Source organism: Gossypium arboreum, chromosome 13 (genome assembly GCF_025698485.1).
Source record: "Gossypium arboreum isolate Shixiya-1 chromosome 13, ASM2569848v2, whole genome shotgun sequence".
Classification (NCBI taxonomy): Eukaryota; Viridiplantae; Streptophyta; class Magnoliopsida; order Malvales; family Malvaceae; genus Gossypium; species Gossypium arboreum.
Window position 1 is genome coordinate 128,108,070 of NC_069082.1, and position 21,113 is coordinate 128,129,182.

At 32.8% G+C, this 21,113-nt stretch overlaps 3 protein-coding genes and 1 pseudogene across 3 annotated transcripts; 3 read left to right on the forward strand and 1 right to left on the reverse strand.

Moving 5' to 3' along the window:
• Positions 1 to 1,668: 1,668 nt before the first annotated feature.
• On the forward strand, positions 1,669 to 6,075 carry LOC108453588 (sulfite reductase [ferredoxin], chloroplastic-like). Its single transcript, XM_017751778.2, has 8 exons — positions 1,669 to 2,011; positions 2,696 to 3,481; positions 3,882 to 4,178; positions 4,288 to 4,485; positions 4,866 to 5,000; positions 5,126 to 5,242; positions 5,328 to 5,486; positions 5,558 to 6,075. Exons 1-8 carry the CDS (start codon positions 1,841 to 1,843, stop codon positions 5,762 to 5,764), a joined length of 2,070 nt encoding a protein of 689 aa, XP_017607267.1. The 5' UTR covers positions 1,669 to 1,840; the 3' UTR covers positions 5,765 to 6,075.
• Positions 6,076 to 7,432: 1,357 nt separating this feature from the next.
• On the forward strand, positions 7,433 to 9,941 carry LOC108452679 (uncharacterized). The gene is made up of 5 exons (XM_017750480.2): positions 7,433 to 7,937; positions 8,302 to 8,601; positions 8,708 to 8,863; positions 9,114 to 9,332; positions 9,405 to 9,941. Exons 1-5 carry the CDS (start codon positions 7,479 to 7,481, stop codon positions 9,786 to 9,788), a joined length of 1,518 nt encoding a protein of 505 aa, XP_017605969.1. The 5' UTR covers positions 7,433 to 7,478; the 3' UTR covers positions 9,789 to 9,941.
• Positions 9,942 to 10,768: 827 nt separating this feature from the next.
• On the reverse strand, positions 10,769 to 12,201 carry LOC108451226 (inosine-5'-monophosphate dehydrogenase 2-like; annotated as a pseudogene).
• A 2,959-nt stretch (positions 12,202 to 15,160) lies between these two features.
• On the forward strand, positions 15,161 to 18,349 carry LOC108450684 (protein RETICULATA-RELATED 4, chloroplastic-like). Its single transcript, XM_017748413.2, has 8 exons — positions 15,161 to 15,801; positions 16,504 to 16,572; positions 16,994 to 17,125; positions 17,227 to 17,280; positions 17,364 to 17,408; positions 17,492 to 17,631; positions 17,722 to 17,847; positions 17,941 to 18,349. The coding sequence occupies exons 1-8, from the start codon at positions 15,289 to 15,291 to the stop codon at positions 18,011 to 18,013; spliced, it is 1,152 nt and encodes a 383-aa protein (XP_017603902.1). The 5' UTR covers positions 15,161 to 15,288; the 3' UTR covers positions 18,014 to 18,349.
• The last annotated feature ends 2,764 nt before the right edge of the window (positions 18,350 to 21,113 follow it).

Below are 21,113 nucleotides of genomic sequence, written 5' to 3' on the forward strand. Positions count from 1 at the left end.
GTAAAATAAAATAAAAATGAAAGTTAGGAATTTTACAAATTTTTAAAAAGATAAACATAAATTTAACATTTTATTATTGAAAAGTCGAGAATTTTGGATTAGAGAACAAACGATATGTTGACATGTAAAAGATACTCATGTCACGTGATATTATTGGAATGGATCGTTTTTGACATAGAGGTATTCATGGGCCGGACCTAAGTATGATATTAAATATTTCATATTTGTCCAAACTTGGCTCGACTTGAAATATGAGCTTAAAATTTTGTTCAAACTGGCCTATATTTGCAAATTATTAACCCAGACCCATTTTAGACTTGCCCATATTATTTTTTAAAAAATATTTATTTTATTTTAATATTTAATAATTTTATAAATTTTTATTTATTGAATTTTTTATATAGTTATCTTAACATCATTTTAATGCTTACATTAGAGTAGTATTATATATTTAGTATAGATTTATTTTTAATGTGTTTTAAATTACAAAATATATAAAAATAACATAATATTAGGTATTATAAACTAAAAAATAAGTTGGGTTTGGCTTGGGTCTTGAACGTTAAAGCCCAATCTCAACCCGTATTTTAAATGGGCTTAATTTTTTGCTCAGACTCATTTTTTGAGCTTAATATTTTTGCCTAAACCCTCCTAAATTTCAGACGGATAGTCTAACCCATGAACAGGTTTAATTTGACGGAGAAGTTTATTTGATAATTTCTGTTTAAAGAGGTATTTGTCACGCTTTGAATTACGTTATTTATTCAAATTTATTTTTAAATTACTAATTAAACATAATGATGGTAAAAAAATCTCAGATTTGATATGACTTAACTTGATTCGATAAGGTTAATTATTTTTTTATGAAATAGGGTTTGGGTTAAGATGGATTTAATTCTTTAATTAATCAAATCAAGTTGAGTTTAGAAAAAATTCATCCCATATTGCCTCGATGTAATATTAATTTTAAATATATAATAAAATTTATAATAATATTTAATTTCGAATCGAGTAGAATTTCAATCATGTTAAAGGTTGCCATCTTTCAGTTTAATGGTGTAAAAAACCCTTAAACTTTTTGAAAAAAAGCAATTAAGCTCTTGCATTTTTTTTTTGCATTTAATTAGGTATTTGAACTTTTAAAATGTATCAAAAAAATCTTCAAAATTTTTCAAAAAAATAAATTAATTAAGCCACTGTTTTTCTACACTCATTTGGGTACTTAAACTTTCAAAATGCATAAAAAATGCCTTTAAAAATAAAAATAAAAATCAATTAAGCCCCTGCTTTTTTCACTCAGTTGAGTACTTAAACTGTCAAAATTCATTAAAAATGCCCTTTGACCGTTAAAGTTAGTCCCTAATTTATATTAGTTAAAGTCACAACGTATCACAATCACGAAGTGACATGTGACAAAAAAATGGTAAAAAATAAAAATTAATAAAAAATATTAAAAATTATAATTTTTTATGTATTTTATAATTTTTTATACGATTTTTATAAAAGTATAATTTATTTAATTAATTATGTTAAAGGTTTCCATCTCTAATTAAGTGCCACGAGTAATGCATTGCGCGTGGGCATGTTATCAATGTCCATATTCAACAGGGAAAAAAAAAAATGTCCCGTGTCAGGCACGTGACCATTGGCGCACCTTAGCAAAAACAAATGACACTTCCTCTTCTTATTTTTATAATTATCGCACTTCACACAAATAAAATCCACTTCTTCTTCTTCTCTATCAATAAAGAGAAAAGCATCAAATTCTCTGCTTTTATCTCTTCACCATTGTTGCTATACCTTTCTTTAGTAAAGCCTTTTAGTTTTTTCATTCTAAGCAATGACGACGTCGTTTGGAACTACGACCGGTACTCTCACGCCGACCGATCCCAAGATCCGATTTCAGAGCTTCACGGGGTTGAAATCTTCCAATTCCATAGCTTTGACGAGGAATCTTCGTGTGTTTCCCCTTCCTTTTTGCACTCCTACTCTCATTAGAGCTGTCTCCACGGTCAGTTTTTTTTTTGAATGTTAATTGTTGTTTGGAATCTAAGAAAGTGTGGGAAAATCTTGTAACTTTTTGGCAAATTGTATTGCTTTTCACTCTCTTATCTCAGCCTGTCCCTAAAAAAAAAAATTCATTCTTTATTACTTTCTGAGAAATTGCTAATGTCAAATGATCAATTGAGACTGTTTTCGCTTTATTATTATTATTATTTTGCATATTTTGGAACTAATATTGATTTGTTTCATTTTGAATGTTAATTGTTGTTCGGATTCTAAGAAAGTGTGGGAAAATCTTGTAACTTTTTTTTTTTCAAATTGTTTTCTTTTTCACTCTCTTTTCTCAGCTTGTCCCTTACAAAAAAAATACATTTCATTCTTTTTTACTTTCTGAGAAATTGCTAATGTCAAATGATCAATTGACACTTTACTTTTCCCTTAAATTCATTTTTTTTTGTGCATATTTTGGAAATAATATCATTTTGAATGTTAATTGTTGTTTGGAAGCTAAGAGAGTGTGGGAAAATCTTAAGAAAGTTGCTAATGTCAAATGATCAATTGACACTGTTTTCCCTTCAATTTTTTGTTTATCTATTAATAGGTATATATTTTAGAAATAAAATATTAATTCATTTTTTAAATTTGAGAATTATTTATATTAATTTGCGTCTTTGCTTGAATCCCATTGCAGCCATTGAAGCCTGAAACAAGTACAGCAGAGCCAAAACGAAGCAAAGTTGAAATCTTTAAAGAACAAAGTAATTTCATTAGATACCCTCTCAATGAAGAAATATATACAGATACACCCAACATAAACGAAGCTTCAACACAATTAATTAAGTTCCATGGCAGTTATCAACAATATAACCGAGATGAACGTGGTACTCGGTCGTATTCGTTCATGCTTCGAACTAAAAACCCCGGTGGGAAAGTCCCGAACCAGCTTTACTTAACTATGGATGATCTCGCCGATCAATTCGGTATCGGAACATTACGTTTAACGACGAGGCAAACGTTTCAGCTCCATGGTGTTTTGAAAAAAGATCTCAAGACTGTTATGAGTACTATTATTAGAAACATGGGGTCGACTCTCGGTGCGTGTGGGGATCTTAATCGAAATGTGCTTGCTCCAGCTGCACCGTTTATGACGAAAGAATATAAGTTTGCGCAAGAAACTGCAGAGAATATTGCGGCATTGTTGACTCCGCAATCGGGGTTTTATTATGATGTATGGGTGGATGGAGAGAAATTTATGACTTCGGAACCTCCGGAAGTTGTGAAAGCTAGGAATGATAACTCTCACGGAACGAATTTCCCAGATTCTCCGGAGCCGATATATGGTACACAGTTCTTGCCTAGGAAGTTTAAGATTGCTGTGACTGTGCCAACTGATAACTCGGTGGATATTCTCACGAATGATATCGGTGTAGTGGTGGTTTTCGATGAAAATGGGGAGCCTCAAGGGTTCAACATATACGTAAGATTATTACTGTAGGATCGAGTGGTCCTTGTACTAGGAGACGGATCGCATTTTGTCCTTTTACTTAAAAAAAGAGCAAATTAGTCATTGTATTACTGTTAAAAGCTGATCCCTATAAGTTAGCATGAGTTACACGTGGCGTACCACATGTAACTGACTGGTTATTCGGTCAGCTATCTCAGTTTTTAATGGTAGAAGTGAATGAAATTTGCTCTTTAATCTAACATACAGAGACTAATTTGTTCATTTTTTAGAAAAAGGGGGGGCAAAATGTAATCTGAGGGGCAAAATGTAATCTGACTCTTAGTACGGGGGCTTCCATGGTACTTTTACCCATCTTTCACCATTTTTATTGCACCTTTTTATACCTAAAAGTATTGGTTTCTTGTTATTGCAGGTTGGCGGTGGCATGGGAAGAACACATAGACAAGAGACTACTTTCCCGCGTTTGGGTGAACCACTCGGTTACGTGCCAAAAGGTGACATTTTATATGCTATTAAAGCCATCGTTGCTACACAACGAGATCATGGTAGAAGAGATGATCGTAAATATAGTAGGATGAAATATTTGATTAGTTCTTGGGGGATTGAAAAATTTAGAAATGTTGTTGAGCAATATTATGGAAAGAAATTCGAGCCTTTCCACGAGTTGCCGGAATGGGAATTTAAGAGTTACTTGGGATGGCACGAGCAGGTTCGTGTTTTTGATTTGATGTTATGATTGTCTTGAATTGTTTTCATTGTTAACATCCTTAGCATTGACACGGTGCGTTTAACCGACTTGGTAACTTCTCATTTCACAGGGTGACGGTGCTTTATTTTGCGGGCTCCATGTAGATAACGGTCGGATTGGAGGAAAAATGAAAAAGACACTGAGGGAAGTGATAGAGAAGTATAATTTAAATGTGCGAATCACCCCGAACCAAAACCTCATTTTGTGTGACATTCGTAGTGCATGGAGGCGTCCTATTACCACAGTTCTCGCTCAAGCTGGGTTGCTGGTAAGATTCTTATTAGAGTCGAGCATCTTAATATAACGGTTAAGTATATTTGTTTATTAGTTCGGGTTCGTTGCCCGTATGATAGTTTATTTATGGCATGTTAGTAGCTAGATAAGACTATCTAACCTAATATGGAATCACACGAACCGTTACCAAATATACCATGGCGTAGAATCCCTCCAAAAAGACTGCATGTAGGATTTGCTTAATCATTGCCCAAAGCACCGAAATAACATTTTTCGGGAGCTTACTATTTGTGTAGTGTGCACTTTGTGCTTAATTGTTTAGTTCTTTCCTTTGGTTATCGATATTCATTCTCGAAAATTATAATTCATATGTTGAATTAGAATGTACGGCTGACATGTTCTTGCTACGAACAGCATCCTAGATACGTGGACCCCTTGAACTTAACCGCTATGGCGTGCCCGGCTTTCCCACTTTGCCCTTTGGCAATAACCGAAGCTGAACGTGGTATCCCCGACATCCTCAAGCGTGTCAGAGCTGTCTTTGAGAAGGTGCGTTGTATGATCATTGGCTTAAACAGTCAACTCCTTGACCCTTTTAAAGAATCCTATCAATTATCTGTATTCGTGATCGGGTTTGGAACTCTAATAAATAGATCGGCACTGCCTAATTTCAGGTTGGACTCAAGTACAGTGAGTCCATAGTGATAAGGGTAACTGGTTGCCCTAATGGTTGTGCCAGACCATACATGGCTGAGCTTGGACTAGTTGGTGACGGTCCAAACAGTTATCAGGTAATTCGATTATTTGACTCGATGCCGTTTTATACTTGGTAGGATAACTCAGTAATTCCCCTTCTTTTTTTTTTTTTTTGTTTAGATTTGGCTCGGAGGAACACCCAATCAAACCCAATTAGCAAGAACTTTTATGAACAAAGTCAAAGTTCAAGATCTCGAAAAAGTTTTCGAGCCTTTATTCTACTACTGGAAACGAAAAAGACAGCCCAAAGAATCATTCGGCGACTTCACAACCCGAATGGTAAGTATTTTTTTGTCTTCGATATTGCCTCGTTAATATTTATCCAACAATCAAATGATGATTTCTCGCAGGGATTTGAAAAACTTCATGAGCTGGTAGACAAGTGGGAAGGTCCAGTTCAATCACCGGTAAGGTATAACCTTAAGCCATTCGCCGATAAAGAGACATACGAAGCCATGGAAGAGCTTGCAAAGCTGCAGAACAAGAGCCCTCATCAACTGGCAATGGAAGTCATTCGTAATTTCGTTGCTGCCCAGCAAAACGGTAAGAGCGAATGAGTTGGTTTTTACGATATTCTCACTGGCTGGCTGCATTGTCTAATAAACGGAACTGTCGGTGTCTCTTTCTCGAGGTTGTTACTGTTTGGTAACATCGGATGAAATCTTGGTTTTTCGAGATGATTTTGGTATCATTTTACGGGATCTGGGTTCTTATCTATAAAATTATTGTGTGTCCTAATTGTTTGTTGAGGATTGTGGAGTTTTTGGTTTTTAGAATATAATTTGCCATAGCTTAGGGATGAAACAGCAAAAAGCAAAAATGAATAAAGCTTCAATGACAATTAACAATGGCAAACTCGAAACTAAAAGCTGATTTCTGGTCTTTTATTATTATTATTATTTATGTCTTTTAGATTATAAAACATGGATTTGTTCTTCTCGATGGATGGATATATATATATATATATTCTCAAAAGGGTCAATTGCATCATTTTCAAATTAACGATAAGACAACTTTTAGTCCTTGAAATTTACAAGTTTTTCTAAATTTGTACCAGCATGTCATCGTTTAAATTTTTTATAACAAAAATTACGACTTTAAGTGATGTGGCATAATATAATATTATAGTATTGTCATTTAATAGATTAAAATTGAAAAAAATTGTCAAGTCTCAAATTAATGTGAATCTAAAATATTAAGAATTTATCAAAACTAAATTAAGAAAAATTATCGTTTTCAAAATATTAATATTGAATCCGATCTTCACAAGATAAGCTTCGATCAAAATACATATTTGTGTGTACTATTGTGTGGATAACTTGAAATAATTTTTGAGTAATTCTTGAATAATATACATGCACACCAGGATAGCAATCCATGTGAAGTGGTCCCTGAAGTTATTTATTTTCAGAGTCAAACATGGAGATGGTGCATGCCTTGAGACATAGTTAAAATCAACAATGTCCAAAGTAACAAAGCATCTTTGTGTTTCGGTCCAGACTGTTTGTTTCCTTAGAAAATGAAGTATTCCCAGACAAAAGTCAATGTGAAGGTGGAGAGACTCGAGACAAAGAGAGAGAAGAAACCCAGTCCGAGCCCATGCAACACACATTACTTTGGATTTAGTAACGAGGTGTCAGTATTTGTTGCAAACATTAATACTTAATTTTTTAATTATTGAGTTATTAAAATAAATAATTTATAGGTTATACTATGTATCTAAGGAATACCTCTAAAGGCATGTATTTTTTTGTTAATTTTAAAACTTCAACTTAGTAATTATGTCTATTTTGATATCTTAATTTTGCAATTAACTCCATTTCAATTTATATATTTAGAAAAGTATAATAGTTTAATTATGTGACAGTCGAGTTTGTGTATGTTATCATCTAAAAAGTTAATTTATTTAATGACGTGGAATAATTTTAAAATATTACGTTATTAAATTGTCACAATTTTTCAAGTTCAGATATTAAAGTGAACAAAAAAAAACATAGATAAAATAAACCTACTTTCAAGTTGGACAAAAAATTACATTAAAAAATAAATGGGATTAGTCTCAGGGACTAATGTAGATAATGGTCGCCAATTTTAGAGACTAATATGATCAAAAAAGGAACTATAAGGACTAATATGAAAAATGTTATCGTAATCAATATATTAAGACTTTTTCAAAACCAAACAAAAAAACACTTATTTGAAACAACCCCCCCAAAAAAAAAATAAAAAGAAAACAAAAAGTTGCGTCTTCTTTGCGTGGAGAAGCAATCAATGGGAGAAACCATAACAAAAGGATCCAAATGGCAATTCCCACCACCACAACCAGCCCCAAAGATCCTTCATTTACCACCTAGGCCTAAAAGAAAACCATCATTAAAGCCTTCAAAGCTACCATCTTTACACAATGAAACAAAAGGGAAACAACTAGTGAACTTATTTGATCAAGAAAGGTGTTTCAAAAGAGGGCTTGTCCCATTAATGCTTGTGAATCCAATGGAAGAAACCAATGAAGAAATGAAAAGAGATAAGGTTGAAGAAGAAGAAGAAGAAGAAAATAATGGTGGTGTTGTAGCTTTGGTTGAAGAAGAGAAATGGAAGTTCCAAGCTGAAATGTTGAGAGCTGAATGTAATTTATTGAGGATTGAAAGAGACATTGTTGTTAAGAAAATGGAGAGAAGCAGCATGAAAATGGAGAAAACCTTGAAATCTGCTGTTCATACTTTGGTTTCTGTTAGTGATTCCTTTCTCTCTCTTTTTTGTTTATTTTCTGTTTGGTTCTCGAGAAAATATTGATTGTTTTCGGTTTGGTTGCTGGATTTTTATTGATAGAATGTGTGAAGCCATTGTTAAGTTGAGCCTCTGTTCATACACTGGTTTCTGTTAGTTCCCTTTCTTTTTTTCACCCTTTTTTTTATTATTTTCTGTAGTCTACCATAGTCGATTTCTTTTTCAATTTCATCTATCTATCTATCTATATATATTTATTTTTGTTTGATAATGCATGTATTAACCTCATTCGGACATATATACTTATCCGACACTTATAACCGACTCATTCGAGTCGGTCGATAATTCAATGACCTTGATTATGCAGGGAAGAAACAACATTTGTGAAGGAAATGATGTGAGGATGATATTGGAAGAACTGATCAATGAATTGTTGGAAAAAGTAGAAAAATTGCAAAAGAGGACAGGGGTTAAAGATTTAGAGGGTAAAAAATGTAGTAATTTCGATAAACAAGCATGTTTTCTCCGAACACAATTCGACAAGTTCGGAGAATTCTCCGACGAACAAATACGCGCGGAGGAGATTCGAGAAATGGCAGAAGCTAGCTTATCTATTAAAACGAGTAGTGAAAGCGACGAGGGCCTTGTTTCGAATCGAAACAACAATGTAAGAACATAAAACTTAAGTTCTTGTAATACTTTTGTGTCATACATATTCGGACATTCATACGGAGATATGATCTTCTAAATATCGTGCATACTCGTATTGGTAGGTGGAGATTTTGAGGAGAAACATGGAGAGATTGTCACAAGGGGTTTTATTCGAGAGAATGGCAGAGGAATACGGTCCGATGACCTCCTCGGGTAACAGTTCGAAGAGGATTGACTATTCGGATTCATCACTGTCATCGACACAGCGTTCGGACAAGGTAAATTTCATGAATGATTCGTGCTATATATCGATGCTCATTGCACATGCATATATCCAGAAAGTTTTTACGTCTGTTGGGTCGAGTTCTTGTAAGGTATACGAATGGGACATGGTTACTATTGTGCCTTGAACAATATACTCGGTTCCGGTTGGTATTGAGCTTCATCGTACATATCTACGTTAATTTAGTTCACACAGCCGATGAAAATCCCGATTATGAATCGATTGCTATACATTTGTTTCTGCAGGAGAAAATGTCCGGTGAACCAAGAGTGTGCTCGGGACATTGCAAGGCTATAGTGCGGAGAATTGTTGAGCAAGTTCGTGCGGAGACCGAACAATGGTCTCAGATGCAAGATATGTTGGGGCAAGTAAGGGACGAGATGGAAGAATTGCAAAAATGTCGAGATTATTGGGAAGATCGAGCACTTGATTCGGACTACCAGATTCGATCCTTGAAATCTGCTGTAAGATTATCGTAAAGCTAACTTCGTCCCGGTTATTCGTAAAGCTAACATGTTCTTTTCTGCTTTCACTAGGTGAAAGAATGGAGACAGAAAGCACATTCGTCCGAAGCAAAGGCTAGCGAGCTACAGGCTCGAATGTTCGTGCTTCACGAAGAGATCGAGACATTGCGGAACGAAACAGAAAGGAAAACCGTGAGGGGTAGAAATACTTCACCGGCTAACCAAGGAGCAAGAAACGAAACGGAGAAGCGGATACTCATGTGTGACTTGAAGGAAAACCATTGTGCAAACGATGATGGCTGCAAGGCTCAACCATGCACTGCTACTGGACTTCTTCCTCGAAGATCACCCCTGAGAGAACTCGGTAATATGTCGGCATTGATGAAGCAACACGGCGAAGGAATCTTGCCGTTATTTTGCCTTCGTCGAGATCCGGAAACAAAATGCTCATTCTAGACAAACCGGATTCCCAACATGTACGGCGATCAAAACGATCGGTTCACAGACTTAACCGGTTCGAAACAAGCACACTGGCTTACATAGTATTGTAAATCTAAGTCTAACAATATGTTGTTGATAATAAATATTTTTATTTCTATTTATATTTTATAAAAAATTAAAAAAATTAAATAAATATTTTATATTATATCTAATATTTTATATTTTATAAAAATTTAAAATTAAATATTTTTAATAAGTTTTTCAATTAATAAGTCCCTGGTAAAATATAGATTCTTTTTACTCTAATTATGTTAAATGATTTTTATTTTATACTAAAACATCTATGATAATTTTTTTAATTTTATTATTCTAATAATTTTAAGATATATTTTATAATTTTAATAATTTGATAACATTTAAATATTTTATAATTAATTAAGAAAAGTTTTAAAATTTTAATTAATTTATACAAGTTTAGAGAAAATTCTAAACTTGGATTTTATCGAGATATGACAGATAACACATTTGACCCTTTATTACGACTAAAATAAAAGGTTAAGCGAATTGACTCAAAAATTACTTAAAATAGATAAAATTGAAAATTGAAACAAAAATCAACAGTTAAATTAATTTAATAAAAAATGTTTTTAATTTTTATAAAATTTTAATTATTTATCTAATTATTGTTGATTTGGTGATCAAATTAAACTTATTGAATCGAAAATCTACAATTTGACATATTCAATCACCGATCAGTTATTAAAATTTATATAAATTTTAAATTTTCAGTAATAATATGACACAAACTTAGAATATCACATCAAATTTTTATAAATTTGCTATGTTAACTCGATTAGGATGGACATTTTTACCAACGCAGGAAAACATGAGTTCAAATATGTTAAAACATATTATTCTCGTATTTATGAGTTGAGGAGAGATTAGTTCTAAGCACTGTGTCAACAAAAACAAATATTATCAGAACCTATAATAATTTAAACAACAACCAAAGAGGGAAAAATCTCAAAATGTTTCTTTTCATAAGAAACCAAACCATGCACTCCGCCTTCGGCCTGTGCTGCACTCGTTCGAACTTGTTCCAGTTTCATGACGACACGATAGTGTACCATAAGCAACAATAATCAAATCACAAACCAGAAAAAACACATGGGATCTTATAAAGGTGATTAATCATACCTCAAGCCTAAGTGTGCCTGATCTCAAGAGTTCATGTGCAGATGGTAGAGAGGAAGCACCGAGATCTTGGAATCCTTGCTTGAATGCTTGCATTGTGTAAGGTATAAACAGAGCCTTTATCCGCTCCAACAACCCCTTGTGCAATCTTCAACTTCGCGGTATCACCCAAGTGTCTTTGATTACTTCCTTTAGTCATTGCTTCTAGGGAGCCCATGCCGCGATATTTTTTGACACGTTGACCATTCTAATGAAAGACTCTCACTAACTCCTGTCTGGTGAGCAGTGCACCATAATCTATACTATAATGCCTAGAGCTACAGAAAATATACTCATAAGCTCCAGGAGCCTCGGTGCTTCCGGCTAAAAAGCTTCCCATCATCACAGTAGATGCCCCCAAAACCAAAGCCTTGACAATATGTCCCGAGTTCGAAATGCCACCGTCAGCAATAACGGGCACACCATGCTGTGCCGCAATAGATGACACCTTGTAAACGGCTGTTGCCTGAGAGGTAGCAAAATCAAAGAAAATAAATTTGGCAACTTATAATGAAAGGAATAGTCTAGTAAAATGATATATTCAACTCAAAATAAAGTTATCGAACTATCATCATGAATTATCGAGGAGAAGTTTTTTGTACCTGTCCTCGTCCAACAGCACAAACCTCTTGTGTGGTGCAAATGGACCCAGACCCATCCCAACTCTTAATCCATCTACACCAGCTTGAATCAAATTCTGTGCTTGTGCCATAGTCACCACATTCCCACCAATCATCCAATTGAGGATATGTCTTTGTTAATAAATTTGATCATCTCGATCTGATACATACCCTGGGAGCTATCCAAGACCACCACATTAGCCCCTGCCTTCACCAAGTGCTCCAACCTCTCCCTATCCGATTCTCTTGTCCCTATAGCTGCACCCACCATCCATTTCCCATCGGCTCCCACTGACAGACATTTAAAACCCCAAAACAGAAAAAAAGATTTAACCCAACAAGGATGCTAACTAGTTTCCAAATTACCTGATTCAGTAACAGGAACACGAAGTGACTTAGCGGAACGGATAATGGAAGCTTGTTGAGAAGAAGTACAGTTGCAACTTGCAATGAACAATAGCGATACCACCAAGGGCAGCCATTGAAGCAGCCATGTGAGCTTCGAAGACAGTGTCCATAGGGGAAGCAACACAAGGGATAGAGAGTGGGACATTGCGAGAGAGATGAGTGGATAAAGAGATCAATCAGTAACCTTGGTTGAATGTTTTTGAAGCTGGGAAGCCGTCCTCCATGTTATCTGCTTTTTGTGTCGAAATGGGTGAATTACTGAGGGGTTTAAATAATACCCAAAGGAATTTGAACTCTACCAAAACACCATGGTAATATTAAAAGTTGGATTAATCTAAAATTATCTTTTATATTAAGATTATCTAAGATAAATTACATAAACATGACCCGCACAAGAGACAAGAAGCTAGGTTGGCAGTCTCACTGTCAGAACTCAGATGGGTAAATTCAGTTAAATATCGATGGTACTGTTAAGGAAAATTCCGAATTTGCTGCTGTCGGGGAGTCTTGCATGATCAGAACAGATAATAGATTCTAGGCTATAATAGATTGAAGCACACTTACGGGACATCTGGGATAGATTAACTCTTTTTCAGAATCAGGATTGTAAAATAGTACTAAATTCACACTGATAATATAGAAGTTGTAAAGGTTATCCAAAACTTCTCATCGAGTGCATCAAATTTTACTATGACTAAACGAATTCATTAGCTTTTGTCGAAAGATAGTGAATCTTGCAACATGTCCCTAGAAAGGATAACAATTATACTGAATGCCTAACTAAAATGGCCTTTGGGAAGAAAAAGGGTCTACAACCGAAACAGTGATAGAACCAATAATTTTTTACATCCAAATCAGCATCAATTATTCGAATAAATAATACTGATTCGAATAATAAATATTTAAAATATATATATACATAAATTCTAATTTCATGACGAATAATTTTTTAAAAAATTTAAATCTAAATATTATTTAAATTCGAAAAAATAAATAAAATATTCAAATACGTAACCCCAACTATTACCTACCTAAAATTCTCAACCGAATTATCCTCCGTAAACAAGTATTGTGCCAATGCTAGGGTGGCAACCAGCTATCAACAGCTAATTTGACTAATTGTTTGGGAGTTCCTAAGTTGTTGGAAATTACGTCTAATTTGTCCCATTATTTTTTGTTAAAATATGCCACAAGTCCCTATATTTTTCATAAATTTTAAATTTAACTCTTATACTTTATTTTTAAGAATTTTAGTTTCTCTATAAAACAAATTTGAGATTTAGGCCTAGTCCAATTATTTATATTGTTGATATCTTCTATAAAAAAAAAAAACAAATTCAAATTGGCATACTATATGATTGACAAAAAAGGTTAAAATATATGTCAAGTCCTTATACTCTATGTACATTTGAAACTTAATCCTTTTATTTTTCAGATTCTGAAATTTAAGTTCAATTATTAATATTGCTAAAATCTTTTGTAAATTCACAAATGTGACATTTGGAAATAAAAATACTCAATTGGTTTCTACGTAACAAAAATTTATGTTATAATAAATCTGAATTTAACGAAAAGATTTTAACGATGTGAACATTTGAAGTTACATTTTAAATTAAAAAAATAAAGAGACTAAATTCTTTGAAATAAAAGTAATGGGAAGTACATAGACTCAAAGTATATTTAAACTAAAATAATAAACATGGTAAGTTTGACAATTTTATGAAAAAAATAATTTTAGTAGTTAATTTTAAATTTGAAAAATAAAAATATTTGATTTTTAATTTTAATTTTAAAATATGAAAACTAAATAGCAAGTTTTATTAAAGTAGATGGACTGACGGCAAATTTTACCTAATAATAATGAGATTCTTGCAGTATTCTTTTAAGATTCTAAGAATAAAGAACATCCCGTTGCGCACACGTGGCACCCACTCTATGCCTCCTTCAAACGTATGCTTCAGGCTGTGTGTTACACGCTCCTGCATAAATATAAATTAATTTCATTTGTAGTACTCAACTATTAGTGTTTTTCTATTTTATCAATCTTTCAAAAATTTTGATTTAATCATTAACATTCTCGATATTTTATATTTTGGTCATTTTCCCGTTAAATCATCAACGGAGTGTTAACATGATCTTTTTTATTGGCATAATAACAAGTTCAGCGCTTTAAAGTTTAAATATTATTTTCAAAATCAAACTATGATCGAACTGATCAGGTTATTAGCTTAGTTGATGTGATTAAAAACATTAAAAATTCATAAAATAATAAAAAATTTAAAAAAAATCTCGATTTAATTGGATTTTTAGTCGGTTCAATTGATCCATTCCGATTTGCAATTCAACAGGTTCAATATTGTTATCTAGATCGAAACCTTAGTCGGTTTTCACCGGTTTTGTCCAATTCAAACTTCATTAAGTTTAAAAGTGGTTATCTCAATACTAATTCTCTTACACAACCTATTCACAAATCACTGTTCTTCTTAGAGATTTATCAAAATTAAGTTCAGGGCATTTGCTTAAAATAATGTAAAATTACATTTGGTAATAAAATTATGAAAACATGATATTACGAGATGGTAAGTCAGATATGTTACAAAGTAATATTGATTCGAAATATGAGAATACGAGGTCTAATTTAAGGTAACGTGAATCAAACACACCCTAGATTTTAGATTAGGGGTGGCAATTCAAACGATAGATTCAAATATTGTGGATTCGAATTTAAAATTAATATTCAGTGTGGATTCAAAGCATATGCAAATAGATATTTTGAATATCCATTAATTCGATCTACATTGATTATTTAGACAACAAATGCTTGTTTAGATTCGAATAATTGTACCCATTTTTAGATTTTTTTACGAATTTAGATATTTGAAAATAATTAAAATTTCAAATATTTTTACATATTTAAATATTCGACAAATAATATTATTTAATTTGATTATAGATTTGGATAGTAATATTAGGATGATAGATTCGACATATTTACGGATTTGGATAATTAGGAAATTATACACATGGTGGTGGAAAGAGGAGGAGGAGGAGGAGCGTGAGTTTCACATGATAGAAGAAGAGAGTAGGAAAGAAATTTTAAGACAAGACTGGCCAAAAGCCCTTTTTAAAATCCTTCTTAGTTAGTAAAGTTTGATAACCAAAAAGCCACCAACGACATACGTTAACTCCGAAAACAACGTAAGGAACAACCAAACACAAAACCACCTCCGCCACCGCCGTCCCCACCGCCACCAATGTCTGCCGCCACCTCCCTTTTCACCCCATTCCCGCCTTTTTCTCCTCTCCCGAAAACCACCTCTAAATTCTCCACCACCTTCCGTCTCCGCCCCCCTTCTCCCATCACCACTATCCGCCACCGCAAACATTCCCCGTTCCCAACCTTCTCCACCCTCCCCGGCAGCGGAAATAACTCCGGTGGAGGCGGTGGAAACAATGACAACGGAAAAGGAAAAGGTGGTAGTGGTGGCGGTGGCGGTGATGAGAATGCGGGTGATGAGAACAGGAAAGAAGCGATGATTGTATTGGCGGATGCAGGGAGGTCAATGGAAACCCTGCCGACGGACTTGGCGGCGGCTATCCAAGCCGGAAAGGTTCCTGGGTCGGTTATAGACCGGTTCTTGGGTCTTGAAAAATCGGATCTTATGCGTTGGCTAATGCAGTTTGATGGGTTTAAAGAAAGGCTTTTAGCTGATGATCTTTTCTTTGCTAAAGTGTTCATTGAATGTGGTGTTGGGATCTTCACCAAGGTTCTATTTTTGCCCCTTTCTTGCTTTAATTTGCCTTTTTGGGATTTAGGGTTCTTAGTTTTTATTATAAATCATCAATAATTTGTTGAAAGATTACCATTTTTTATTGCTTTGCTAGGTCACTTTATAAATTACTTTGCATTAAAGAGTAAATTGATCCTTTTTGTTTCATTTGTAAGATTAAAAACTAGCATGGCCGATGAAGTAATCATAGTGACGTTCAACTTCATGTTCACATTAAGTGACTAACTTTTAACCATAGAAAATGAATTATTTAACAAAAGGATCAAATTGCTCCTTAATTTAACACACAAGGACTAATTTGTTTATTTTTTGAGTAAAAAAGAAAAGTATAATTTGATTTTTAGTACAAGAGCTTCTATGGTACTTTTATTGCAAGTTGATTGTTGATGTATATGCATAATGGTATTAGTTTAGAGGGAAATCATCAATGAAATGAAATGCATCTTATGGAGTGGGAGAATTTCTTGAATCAACTCGGTTGGAGGGTTTTTATTTGCGTTGATGTCCTCGGTTTCGCTTGTGTAAAAGCGATTATTCCTTTAATATTATGTTGTTCCTAATTGTGTCAACGGTGGTGATCGCTTCGTTATGGTCTCCTACACTCGTATTCTTTCATTTTGCATTGGTCTATTTGGTTTTGTCGATTCAATCTTATGTTTATTTCCTGGTTTCTTTTAGACTGCTGCTGAATACGAACGTCGCAGAGAAAACTTTTTCAAGGAGCTCGAAATCGTTTTTGCCGATGTGGTATTGTTGTTTACCTCATAAATAGTCCCTTTTTTCTTTTGTTCTGAATAGCGATGATTGGCTTGTTTGGCTAAATTCAATGAAAAAAATCAAGGGTGTCTTGCGGCAGATGCTCAAGGCCATCCATCGAGTGTGTCAAGCTGTAGAATGACCCCTCGAGACCCATCAAGGGCATAGTGATAAAGAAGTCGTTAGTTCAAGATTAGTGGATGAAACATGTAACTCCTACACGTTTGCTTGTGGCCCGAGCAATCTAACCATAAGAGTAAAATGCTTTTAACACCGAACTATACCTTCTATGGTTTCGTATGCTCCTCCTCGACTAGGATAGAGAAACGATCATACATATAGGTTATTGCAACTTAAATGTCGGATTTTGTTATCATTATCTTCTTAAATTTTCTGATTTGTTTTTTCCTAGGTAATGGCCATAATTGCCGATTTCATGCTTGTTTATCTTCCTGCTCCTACCGTTTCTCTCCAGCCTTCTCTTGCAGCTAGTGCCGGTGTTATTTCCAAGTTCTTCCATGGCTGTCCCGATAATGCTTTTCAGGTTTCTGTTTTTTATAATTTCCAATGATGGAGATTTCACAATGTCCTTCTAAGATGAAAAAACTAAACACGATTTTTGATCGTGAAATTCCGTCTCTGCAGGTTGCTCTACACGGGACCTCATATTCACTTCTGCAGAGATTAGGTGCGGTAATGGTAAGGAAATCTTTCCCGTTTTTCAACTTTTAATAGATATGATTTCAGTGACTGGAAAATGAACAAGCTGTGATACGATGCAGCGTAACGGGGCAAAACTGTTTGCAGTAGGCACCACTTCTTCCTTGGTAAGTTTTCGGGATCTATTCATTTCTTATCCCCTGTGATTGATTTTATCAAACCGAAATCCCAGATCTCATTTTTCCTGTAGGTTGGCACAGCTGCCACAAATGCCTTGATTAATGCAAAAAAGGCTGTCGATAAGTCTTCCGTTGATGAAATTGAAAACGTTCCCATATTATCCACCAGTGTTGCATACGGTGTATATATGGCCATTTCTAGCAACCTCAGGTACGTAGATCTCGTATCCCCAAAAATGCTTCCACGATTATCCTACTTCCATACACAAACACTCAGAACCATTGTTTTTGATGAATATAGGTACCAAGTGCTAGCCGGTGTAATCGAACAACGGGTGTTAGAACCTTTGCTACACCAGCACAAGTTTTTGTTGAGCACGATATGCTTTGCCATTCGAACAGGCAACACATACTTGGGTTCCCTTTTGTAAGACTCGATATCATATCTTCAAATACTTTGTACTCGTTTCTTTGCCTACACCTTCTCACTTTTTCGCAATTTTCTGCTATGCTTCCATAGGTGGGTCGATTATGCTCGTTTGGTTGGTATTCAAAAACCGCAGGAAGAGGAGAACCCTGTATTGGTCTCGTAATTCAGGAATTTGAAGCTTTGCTCGTGCAACATGTACTAAAGGATTCATCGTAGACAAATCCATGTCTGAATCATCCCGGAACTTACAGTTCTATAGTTTGACATTATATGCATATCAAGGTTTGTTTTTTTTTTTTTTCATTTTGCCGTTGTTTTCGTGCCGCTCCGGGATTCCAAATGCCCCTAACCAATGGGTTAAAATGAATTTTCTTCCTAAGCTTCAGTAGTATTTAGATTTTCATTTTTGCTACATTCCATTTTTTGTGTGTATTGAGACCAGAAGGGTCTGTTTCATTTAAGACAATATAGTAATACCCTTTCTCTTTTGGTCCCTAAATGTTATCATTTGAGACAAATCTTTCTAAAATGCATGCATGCATATATATAGGTTGAAATACAAGGGAGGTCCCTGTAATATAGAGACTGAATCAAATTAGTTCTTATAATATAAAAAGAATCAAATAAGTCCAAATTATTAAATGATATTTTTAAAGAGTAAATGCTAACTCTATCCTAATTTGTTGGTCTGTTTAATAACTTTTAAACAAATAAATTATTTAAATAAAAATAAATTTATTAATGTTATGTTTCAAGTTTGGCTTTATAAATAAATACGATCACAAAAAGTATATTTTTAATTTTTATCACAATATTAGCAAAAAATCTTACATATATTACAATTTTTAGTCGCTTTTACTTTTTCAAATTTCAAATTTTAAGTCTAAGTAAGAACACTAAAATTGACATAAACTTAAAATGATCCAAAATTTTAAAACCCAAACTGACTCAATCTAAATTTCTTCGACCCCAACTCAATCCGCCCAATAAACAAATCTGTGATTAAGCGTACCGATGTCATCTCGAGTCCATGTGATTACGATATATATTGTTGACAGTAATTAAAATATATAAATCCGAATATGTAATATCAAAATATAGTGGAGATATTAAATATAATATATAAACCAATGTTCTCAAAATCTGATCGAATTGGTCGGTAAATTTGTTTAGAACAAGAAAATATAATCAGTTGATTCATGAATTGATACGGATCCATTAAATCAGATTTTATAATTTTTTTAATAATTTGTTTGGTTTGAACCGTTCAGACAAAAAATCAATAATCCGACCAATTTAACCATTAATATTATTCCAGAAACAGGAATATAAATACAAATATTACCCAAATCCGCAAATATCTGAATCCGCATTTTCCGCTAATTTAAATATTATAATCATAAGGCCGAGTTTGTACCATAAGTTGGGCCATACTGAAACTTGAACAGCAGTTATGTTAATATGAATGGGTCCAATATATTGACAACCCACAAAATCTTTTAAATTACCTAAATCTCCTTGCCTTTAAAAAAGCAATAAAAATATTTTTTAATATATTTTGACAATATTGAATCATTTCCATTTCTACATATAATTTATTAATCATTTATTATATATTTTAAACTTCACAAATAATATTATTTGTAATTTAATCCTATAAATTTTGAAAATAAATAACTAAAGACAATTAATATTTTTCTATCAATGGTATATAATTTTGATTAATATAGTAATAAATTAAATTCTCAATATTTATAAATTCTATTAATTTGATCCCGATCTAAAAATATACCAACAAAGAATGTATAATTTTAAAAAAATCCTAAAAGTTTGTAATATATATTATAGACAAAGTAAATTTTGAAGATTAAATTTATTAGTATCTGAGATCAAAATTATGTAAAATTGATAAAAATATTAATTGTCTTAAAATGCTCACTTTTAAAATTAACAGGACTAAATTGTTATATTTTTTATTAAACCAATTTACTTAATATAAAAATGAAATACAGGAAAAAATAGTTTTTACCGGTTAAATGGGTAATACATACTAATTTTCTTTTAATTGATCAAATAAACCCTTTTTTTTAAGATTTAGGGATATAAGATATAAGTTGACTTTGATAAGAGAGAGTATGAAATCGAGTCTAACTGGACAGTTTTCTACTGACATGTCAAAAAACTCGTACAGTTGAATAAACTTTCATACATTCTTTCCGACCTATTTTATTAAATTTTGAAAAAAATAAAAAAGGACTTGGATTTCGCATATTTTGTCTATTTAACCAACAAAAAGGCATTATTTTAAACTCAAATTTGGAATTTTTTTTTTTTATTTAACTCTAAGGCGGTGCATAGGATAATACATAATTACCCCTTTTCAAATAGACCCACAAGATCTAAAATACGAAATCAAAGGGTGGAGATCCGGGATGTGTTCCATGGGGCCGGATGCAGAGAATCAAAACTGTGCTGCTTAAGTATAAATCCAATTTAAATTACATCATACGGTACGGGGGGGAAGAAGTTTTGTCAGAAAGATAGTAACTCAACGTGCACTAATACTGTAACTGAATCTCTTCATTATTTACGCGCTTCCAAAATGCGTGTTCTTCACACTCCACTTTCTTTTAATTTTTAAATTTTTTAAAAAATTTTCACGTGCTTCCATTGTAGTAATTATTAATTTGTCTAATTTAAAATCTCTCCTTTTATTAAAATATATAATAATTTATTTATCCTTCCAAATTTTTTAAAAATCATTTTTGTTTCCTATTTAAATTTTCATCCTTTTTAATTATTATATTTATATTATTTATCAAGTAATCTAAAAATGATAAAAAAATTTTACATTTATTAATTTTGCTAACAATAATTTTTAAAAATTAAAAATATTAATTTTATACTTTTTAATAATTTCAATATTTTAGGAATTTAAACAATACTTTTATATATTATTAAATTAATTTGTTTTAATATTAAAGTTGTTAATTTCTTTTATTTTAATAAATGATATAAATATATTTACAATGAATTAAATACAAAACTCGTGATTGAGTGTTCAATCCTCACTCGAGTATGGAGTAACTTTAAAACTCATCACAAACATCTATCATTTAATAGGCTTACAAAATACAAAAATTAATTACTAACATCGTTTCGATAGATACCTCGAAACATCAAATATGTATAAATATTCGTGTATATATAATTATATATATAACATAAAATAATAATAGTAGAAATGCAAATGTAATTAAATA